Source organism: Acanthisitta chloris, unplaced genomic scaffold (assembly GCF_000695815.1).
Source record: "Acanthisitta chloris isolate BGI_N310 unplaced genomic scaffold, ASM69581v1 scaffold34050, whole genome shotgun sequence".
Lineage (NCBI taxonomy): Eukaryota > Metazoa > Chordata > Aves > Passeriformes > Acanthisittidae > Acanthisitta > Acanthisitta chloris.
The window spans coordinates 21,676-31,464 of NW_008651683.1; the positions used below are offsets into that span (position 1 = coordinate 21,676).

General features: G+C 37.2%; 1 protein-coding gene across 1 annotated transcript in view; it reads left to right on the top strand.

Moving 5' to 3' along the window:
* Window positions 1-9,789, top strand: part of LOC103801897 (serine/threonine-protein kinase Nek7) — a gene marked incomplete at its 3' end in the record, with an annotated part of 30,621 nt that overhangs the window by 18,996 nt on the left and 1,836 nt on the right. The window contains exon 5 of the mRNA XM_009074336.1: window positions 9,189-9,297. Coding sequence (XP_009072584.1) covers window positions 9,189-9,297 — 109 coding nt within the window. The remainder of the gene's footprint in view (window positions 1-9,188; window positions 9,298-9,789) is intronic.

Here is a 9,789-nt window from a genome sequence, read left to right on the forward strand (position 1 = left end):
AACGATGTTTCTTGTGTGTCTTGAATGTCACTGTCTCTCAAGCTGTTTTCTGCCGTGCACGTGCATGTATAGCAGGACTAACTTTTTGCTGCTGGGGTTGCCAAAGATTTTAGTTGTGAGAATGCTTTCAGTTTGTCAAAATATAGCAATTTCATACTAAAATGTTGGATGCCGACATTTCATTTTGAAATCTAGCAGCCATTGTGTCTGAAATCTTGTAGTCCTTTGTCCCTTAAAACAGATGTAAGACTCAAAAAAGAGGTATTTCTTACAATAATGCCTGTGAAAACTCACCTAAACTTAAATTCTTCAAACACAACAGTTTGTTGTGCTTAACAGAAATAGCTGGAGCCTAGTAGCAGAAGTGAAGGAATTCTGAACCTCTTGCATCTCTTGGTGCCAATAGTACTATGTGAGTGACTGTCAATGCTTTGACTTATGGTATGGGTGACTGGAATGGCATTGCCAGAAATGGCTTTTTCCAGGTGCTTTGAATGGGCTGAAGCTTTCCTGTCTCTTGGAGAGAGTAATCTGAGATGAACGTGGAGAAGACAAAAGATTAGGCAGACAGAAGAGTAGACCGGGGCAGTCAGCTAAGCAATTCTTAAGAGGGTAGAGAGACTCTGACTGGGAAGACCAGTATACCTGTGCTAGCTGGTTAGCAGTATTTGAGAGAAGGCAGACAGCGAAGTTATGACACAGGGAGTCGAGACTGAGGAGTGTAAGAGAATGAATATGAGAGGTGTGGATTGGGAAACTATGAAATAGGATTTCCAATACTGGACGTGTGCACTTTGATTAGAGGAGAGCTGATGTGTTGCCAGAGAATAGGACAAAGATGATAGAGATAGACAAACTGGCTGTGAGCAGGGAGAGAGCCAAATGGGACAACTCAGGGTGGCTGAGAACAGGGTGTGATGTAACTCAGTGTTAAGGGTGCAGCTGCTCTGTGTAGAAATCGTTGCTTCTGTGCTGCCTTATTTGCTGCAGTGGTTTCCAAGGCAGGGAATTTGAAATGGTTAATACAACTCAATGTTTTCCCAAAGCCCATCTTTTCTCACTGATGCTATACCTAAAGGGATACTGTATAAAGCACTTCAACCACTGCTTTTGGGTGGGAATTGTAATTGCTTGTTCTGTATTTCTGGCAAGACAGAACTCTGTGTCTTGATTTGTAGAAGTATTGAGCATTCACAGCTTCATCTGCTCTGAGTGGAAAGTGCTTTGAAGATGAACTGTTTCATAAAGCTAAGTGTGTTGAGAAGGAGGTGCTTAAATTGGTGCCAGAATTAATTAACACTTTTGATCTTAATTCTTTGTCCACATTCTAATCTGTAAAATGGGGATATTTCTACCTCGTCGTTTCTAAGATAAAATGAAGATAAACCTCACAAAGTTTATTTTATTAGTTTGATATTCCAATGTGTACTAGGAAGCTATTCAGCTCCCTGAAATTTATATTTAATAATAGGTTTTGAACAGTGCACAATAAATAAAGCCTAGAGACATCTTCAAACTGCTCATTAGCTGAGTGTCATGAATGAATGAGTAAGGGGTCTTTTAACATAAAGAAAACAGAAATGAAAACTGCACACACAAACTCTCAAGGGGGAGAAATTATGGTGGTTTCAATTCTGAGAATTTTCTTATACATACGTTTATGTCCAAATAATTAACATCATGATTCTTAAATACAAAAAAGTATTTTTAAAGTAGGCTTCTGTGCATGTTTGTTTTGGTTTTTTTCTTTTCAGGACAGTGATTTATCTTGATCTATAATAGTAAATTTTAAAATATGGAATCTGGTTCTTTCGGCTTTCAGCAGTATCTGTGTGTCTCATGTCCCTCGCTTCCTTCCCCTCCTTCCTGGACTGCTAGATTTATTGAACAAAAAGCCTCACTACCACCACCCCCATGCCAAACCTCCTGACTCAAAGTATTTTTGTTGAACATATGATTATGTTTTATAATATAGAACAGATTGACTGAAGCAACATCATTGATATACGTTTAAAGCTTCAAAATATTTTTTCCTTGGTGTTTTTTTGCACCTTTACCTTAGCTTTTTTTGCATACTCACTTTGGAAAAAAGCTTTAAAAAAGCTTAAAAGCTTGAAGAAGGCTGTAATATAATAGAATACTGTAACACAGGGTGTGCTAATTACAGATCAAAGCTAAACTGTTTTTCTGTGCCTTTTCCTAAAGGAGAAACCTGGGGCTTTGAACGAGTCAGGCTATTTTTTTTGCCACGAAGCTACTAAAAAACTTGTGGTTTTATGCCCTCTAATTAAAAAACAGTGCATCCTTATTCAACTTTGTATATATGTTTTAGCTGTGTAGCAGGGAAAAAAGAGGGGCTGAGTGTTCTGAGGGGAAACAGCTGCTCTGTGGATGGAGCTGTGGAGTCTTAAAAGAAGTAGTCAAGGCAAGGTAGGAGAGCTGGTTCTGGTACCCTTTTCCTCCCATACATGTTACTGGGGTGTGTACAGGTGTTTGAGTGTCACTTTTGCTATCAGCCACAGGTAACCAGGATGTTAGCAGCAGCAGCAGTTTGCCATGTGCAAGTACCATCCGTGTGCTGGTGGAATGAAAGCTGGCTGGTCCTGCAGTTTGTAATCAGTGGGATAATTGGGCTGGGTAATTGCCAGGCAGCCTTGTTAGTTTTTCTGTGAGTCAGCCATTGTCTCTGTCTACCACTGGAACATGAAGAATAAGCAGGCAGATTTTCTGTTAAAATAATTAGGCTATCAACAGGGTTTTGTCTTGTGGCCAGTCCCTTTCACAGACATCACACCTGAAGCTATTGTGTAAGTACTGGCTGTACACACAGGGAGAGTAATGGTGTCAGTCAGCTATGAAAAGTTAACTGTAAACTTCATTTAACTTACACAGCCTGTTCAAATAGCTCTAACTGGGGCAGAGAGGCCTTGGGTATTTCATCTCCACCTTTGCCCACTGGTGCTGGAATTGTCTGTCTCCATGAGCCTTTAAAGAGCAGGGAGAACTGAAAGATTTTATTAAATAATTGTTCTGGGTACTCTTTTCATTTGAAATGCCCTGCGAACAATACTTGGAGATTGTATTGAATTTTTCACACAGTCGTGTTTGAAAAATTTGCACCATCACTGTTTGTGCTGTATGAATAGCTTGCTGAGAATGAAGAGAGATTTCAAATCTGTCTGCCTTGTTTGTAGAGAAAAGAAAAAAAAAGTTAAAATGGTAGCCTCTGTAGTTACTGTGTCATGCTATTGCTTTTTATTAGGAAGTAGAGTTAATGATTCAAGCACGAGTTTCACCTCTTCATGCTGTACCAGTTTTCCCAAGGGGATTTTTTGGAGAGAGATGCATGTAAACAAATACTGTTGAATTTAAACATGTGACTGTGTGTTTTAAGATGCCCCACTCAGCGGTAACAGCAGAGACAAGGAAAATGATGCAGTATTGGAAATTTTATATTAGTGGCTCTGCAAGTAGATCTGATTTCAGTAGGTGATCTTTATTTCTGAACACTGTATGTTCTTGCTGCTTTTTGCATCAGCAAAAATGTTAGGTGGAACAGAGTGACTGTAGGTGGGCTGCTCAGTAAGGAAAAAATGAAATGGATCCTTGCAAAAACAGTTGGATAAAAATATGTATCTGTAAAGTGACTTTGTTCAGAGCTTTCTAAGGAATCTGAGTTTAATCAGGACTCTTATTAGCAGCCCAATTATTAGCATGAAAGAATAGATACTAAAATGCAAAACATGAAAAATTTTACTTTTTCTACAAGGCTAATTATTTCTTGTAAGTAGATGCCTTTATTTTGATGGTGTGTGAAATAACATTGTGTTTGAGAAGATGCTTCTGTCTCAGTTCTGTAGTGTCCATGTGGCATTTTTTGGGTTTTCAAAAAGAAGGACCATAGTTTAATTCTACTAACTTGCCCTTCTTATGCTAGTAGGTACTTCTATTGGTACAATTATTTTGTATGTTAGTTTTTGTACTAAGTCTTTCGTTGCTCCTGATTAAAATTATTCGTTGTATACTAAGGTCACTAATAGAGGAAGAGTGATTTTTAATTTTTTTTAAAAAAAACTCATTGTTTTCTGGATTCTGAAAGGGAAAAATAAAAAAAAACCTCATTTTTTTCTGGATTCTGAAAGGGAAAAATAAATATATTGCATCTTCAGTAACTGAAGATGTAAGCAACTGTAAAGAAAAGTTGGAAAAAGAACCAGGTAAATATTTTTATTTTAGTCATTTTATTGTCTGAATACTTGTTAATTTCTGTATGTTCAGTTGGTAGATGCCAAATAGTTTGGGTTTTTTCCTGTATTTTTCTCTTTTTACAACTAAGAGACAGCTGCTACTCTTGAAATGTAGGCAAATTTGATCACGCTGTGATGAAATTGAATGAATGAAGCAGGATGTGGTGGGAAGTTCTATTTTTGTTCTGCATAGAAAGCAGAGAAAAATGGCAGAAAACTTTCCATGGTCTAACGAGATGGGCAGCTGAATTCATGGCAGAACAGAGCTAGGCAAAATTCCTGGGACACTGCTTTGCTACTAGAATGATATAGTTTTTTTAACAGAAAATGAGGTTTGTGTAGATATTTCATTTCTATATACATGAGCCTCCAAAATACAGAGATGTTGAGGTCCACTTTCACCGGTCTGTCATTTTGACCCTGTATGTTCTTGCCAGTGCTGGTTTGCTTCTGTTGTAGTCACAGGGTGAGAATTCTTGCTTGTGCTTTCATAATTCCCTATTACAGCTGCCTGACCTCTTCCTTCCCCTCTCTGTTCTTTCTGCTAGTCCATATGAAAAAAGCCTCCTGAAGAAACAGTCAGAAGTTGTCAAGAACTTCATTACATGTTACTCAAGAAAAAAGCCTCCTGAAGAAACAGTCAAAAGCTGTCAAGAACTTCATTACATGTTACTCAGAAGTTCTGTGTAATAGTAATTTCTACATTGCTTTCCTCTTGATGCAGTTCAGATTTCTTCCCACTAGTATCTGGTTGTTGAATCACTGTGTTCTGATAAGTCTTTGCAAGAAACTATAAAAAAGCCCCAACAAACCACCCTTTATATTTTTGTAAGCCAGAAGTGAAGTCATGAGAACAAAAGGGTGAGATCCAGATCCTCATCAAATCATGAAAGAAAGGGAAAGTAATCTGTTTAAAGCAAAGAAATGAGCATTCTCATTTTACTTTTCTCCCAAATAGTCTTTTAGAAGGCAATTCTAGGCTAGAGCATACACAGTGAAAAATTCAGGTACATGTTCTTGGGCTTGTTTGACAATTTCACAGCTCTTCTCTATTTTAAAATAAGGACTCTACAAAATTTAGGCGATCAGTTTATCAACTTTCTTCAAGATAAGTTCATATATCTTTCTTTCTTTAGTCCAGTTTGCTTCTTAAAAACTCATTGGATGATTGTCTTTATTCTCAGTCCTATTCAGTGAGGCCTAAACCAGGCTAAATCACACCTTAAAACCCTCTGATACACCAACATCAGAACTGAATGCTAATTTTTTCCAGACATGGTTACTGAGATGTAAGCAGTCATATCTGAAATTTCCAGTTGTGTTGAAATCATCTATGTTCACTGTCTCCTCACCTGCAGGAAATCCTTATTTTTCTTATAAAATCCAAACATAGTCCTGTGTGTTTCCTTTAAGAGTCTTTTCTGACCTGTGCTTATAAAGCCTAGGTAATACCATTTGCTAATTGCTGTCACTTTTACTTTTGGAATTTGACCTTTAAAGCATCATCTTTAGAAACTGAGTATAATATAATTTCATGCTTTCATATTGACTTTAAACTTTTCTTCCCATATAACTTTTACTTCCTTTTTTTTTTTTTATTTTTTTTTTTTTATTTAAATACATCCAAGAAACTGAATGGCATATGCTGTTTAGGTGAAGGGCAGCTATGTTTAACTTGCCTGGGATGGAAACATTTGGAGAACATTTAATTTTTCTTTTCACAATCCATTAGAGAACCTGGAGAGTTCTGTTTTCCCATAATGGAACTGCTCAGTCATTCTGTAGAAAAGGACAGAAAATAGGAGCTGGGGATACAGCCTGCCTGCCTTAAAGCTCTTAAAGGCATTTGAACAGCAAATTTATGACCACAAAAGTTTCCAATTGTATTAAATGACCGAATTGCAGGGTTTTTTTCTGTACTGATATTGTGAAGACTCTTCAAAGTAGTATTTTGTGATTCAATTCTCAGACTGAGATGGAAATTTCATGGGATATGGCTTTTGAAACAAATAATTCTTGCTGGGAGACAGCCTGCTGCCTGAGCATGCCTGGTATTCTGTTTACCTGATAAAACACTGGCTTGCAGCACTGCCCAAATTTTGAATGCACATAGATGAGCACTTTCTGCCCAGTTTCAGCTGTTTCGAGATTGATCTTTCACCTCAAACAGGATCATGTTTTTTTAATGTCACACCCTAGCAGGTCAGTGGTCTGAGGGACATGAGGACTGTCCTTTGAGTCTCACACAAGTGGAAGGAGCAGAATAGTGAAATGTCGAAGATGAGAGTACTTCAGAAAGCTGCATGTCAGGCTGTATTCCTCTGAGGCCAAATTTGGGCAGGTAATATCAACTTGTACAATGGGAGATAACTCCATTAAGTTGACTTGATTGTGTGGACCTTAGGATGCTTCAGGCATTACAGCACTAGGCAGTGAATTAGTTTCGGGATCGACTGTGATGCTCCTGTGCTCTGCTGCAGTACAGGTTAAAAATTGTTTCAGCATCTGTCTTCTGCATTTTGACTTCCCTGTAGGGAGGGAACAAACACCACAGGCACTAGAACTGCATTTTGCATGGTGAACTATTTTAAAATGGAGGAGAAAGGAAAGAATTCTGCTTTGAATGCAGTTAATATGTGTTATATGAATTTAATTATTCGTTCGGCACGAAATAGGTTTGACCATGTTTTCCATCAATTTATTTCTTGTTAGAAGGTAAGGTTCTAAACAGGAATGAAAGTCTTTTTCTTTACTGACTTTTCTCAGAATTAGCAGTGCCTGCTGGACTGTTTCCTAGAAACACACAACTTTGTTTCAATAGCTAGTTTTGTAATATTAATCTTTTTGATAGTGGAGGCTTTTCATCACTGTTTTGCCTAGTGGTGGCCAACAGCCCAGGAAAACACTGAGAACATGTATTTGGATGGAAGAAGGTAGTGTAATTAATTACCAAAAAACCCCAATGTATGTCTGAGTTTATTTTAAACCTTATTTTTAACCCTACGCAAGTGAAAATGGTGCCTCTTTCTTTGTTTAACACTGTTAGCAAATCTAGCAGCTCTTTTTTCCATCTTCTTCAGGTGGATAAATTCTGTGGGGTTAAGTAATACTAATGATGCTTTCAGGAAAAGGTTGTTATTGTCCTGCAAAATTATTTATGCCTTCAGGAGAAAGAGCCTGGATCTGACATGCTTGGGTTGCGTCCTTGCACTGTAAGAACTGAAGCCAGTTCTGTAGTGTGCAGTCAGCTACAGTGTTAAAGGTGGCAAGTGAATAAAATGCTAAAAGCAAACTTGTACATAAATACTTTGGAAGTACATTGTTGTACTTTAGGTACATGGGAATGGAAATCTGTGATGGCAAATTTTCCTGTTTCAGACATTTTGTGAATGATGTTTCATCACTGCTTGTGCTTACATTCGAGTTAAAAAATAATAATTCAGAATGTTTAAATATAAAGTACCTAGTTATAATTAGGATAATTTCAGGATGCATTTTAAATCAAGGAACTCTGCTTTTATGTGCACATACTTACACGTATTGTGTATTTGTTTTTAAATGAAAAGAAACCTGGTCTCCATCTTCCTGTTGACATCAAACAATCCTCTGATATGCAAATCCAGCTATGGGGAGAACAGATACACAGGGTTTGTTTTGGATTCAGTCCAAGGCTGAAAGAAAATTATATTTAAAGATGTAATTTATATGCTTTGCCTCATTTAAATGAAAATGCATTTTGAAATAATCCCTAGAACGAAAAACATTTTGGTGGAATATTACGATCCTTTGTATGACTGATGCATTTTGCTACAGCTAGTTTCAAAGCAGCATTCTTACACTCCTGTGTGCCTCTAATATGGAGATGCAGCTGTCAACTCCTCAGTGGCACGTTTTAACATAGGATACAAAAATATTTCTCCAAATTAATAAGTGTTTATGTGAACTTTCTTAAGGCATGCACAAGTGTGAAGAGTGTGTGTATGCACACTATTAAAATGCATCCAAGTACTTTGCTTTCTAGCTGAAATTTTGCTAGTATTGATATTGTTTATGTATTTTTTCATGTGCTTAACTTTAAAATTGACACTATAGCATTTACTTAAAAAGAGGCTAAACAAGCAATAATTTTTCTGTCTTCTTAGCTTTAGCTGCAACATTTATAATGGTTAAACCTGTACATCTTAGCATTGGCTGAATCCTGGGTTTTCAGAGTGTGTCTTTGGATGACTGTTATTCCACTTCCTGCATCTAATACTCGAAGGAGATGTGTGTAGTGGAGCATAATTATGTTTTGTGTGAGCTTTAACAGGTTATTGAACTGTTACCAGTGATCAGTAATGGTGGTTCATACAGGATGGAAAGTATTTGAACAGGAGTTAGATCACTATGAAATTTTCAACCATCACAGTTCCTTTAGTCCTCTTTTGGATATTGTGAAAGTTTCTAACACTGATCAACTCTTCTTACGTGATCTTTGTATGTGACTATGTGGTACTACTGTACAGTTCTTTTTAGAAAAAGAGGGTATGGAAATAATGTCGGTGTAAGGAAGTATTTAGTTTGGGAAGTTCTGTGGCACATAACCTTGTATCTGACTTTAATTTGTTCTGTGGCCACTTTATGCTAGACTATTCTGACCACATTAATCCTGCAATGAAGATAGCTGAATACTGTATAAATCCTTTTTTAGGATAGCGGTTTTATTCCATGGGTGTCATTTGTGGCTTTATGTGTGGACTGACAAACACATACATTGATGATACATGTATTAATATTGAAGAGAAAAGGTCTTTGTGTCAAGAAATTTTGTTAAACCTTTCTCATTAGGTTGTGAGCCTCTTGTAGTTGTTTGTCTTTAAATGAAGGATTTTCTGTCGTTTTTCAGTAATTTTATGCAAATTTGAAATTTTAATATTCATTGTCCATCCTTTTTTCTTTAAGCATTTTAAGAAACAGAAGAGGTTGATTCCTGAAAGAACAGTTTGGAAGTACTTTGTTCAGCTTTGCAGTGCCTTGGAACATATGCATTCTCGTCGTGTTATGCATAGAGGTAATACAGGATCAAAGATGATTTGTCTTTACTAAACCTTTTACTATGTGAGAATTAAGCTGGTTGGAATCAATTTTGACAGCTGACACAATGTATGTTTCTGTAATGTTTTAGAAGTAGCAGAAAACTGTGACAGAAGTTTGTGGTTGTACATTTGTTTGCAGAAATGGCTTGTGATAGTTTTCAAAGTACGTGATAGTTCTGTAAATGATAGAGACTCTGCCACTGCTACTCATTTTCCTGGTTCTTATTTTCTGTCCTGTTCTTATTCTTCTGTGTTTGTCCATTGTCTCTCCCAAGTGTTGTTACCTGTATTCTTGCACAGCGATCCATCCATTCTTTTCACCTCTTGCACCTGGTTGTTCTATAGAAGTATTTTCCTCCTGCCATCCCTACTGGTGATGTATAGGCCCTTCTCCCAGTCCCTTATCTACTGGATTATGTGCAGCTGTGAGCATTTTCTCCACTTTTCTGCTCCTTGCCACTCTTTCA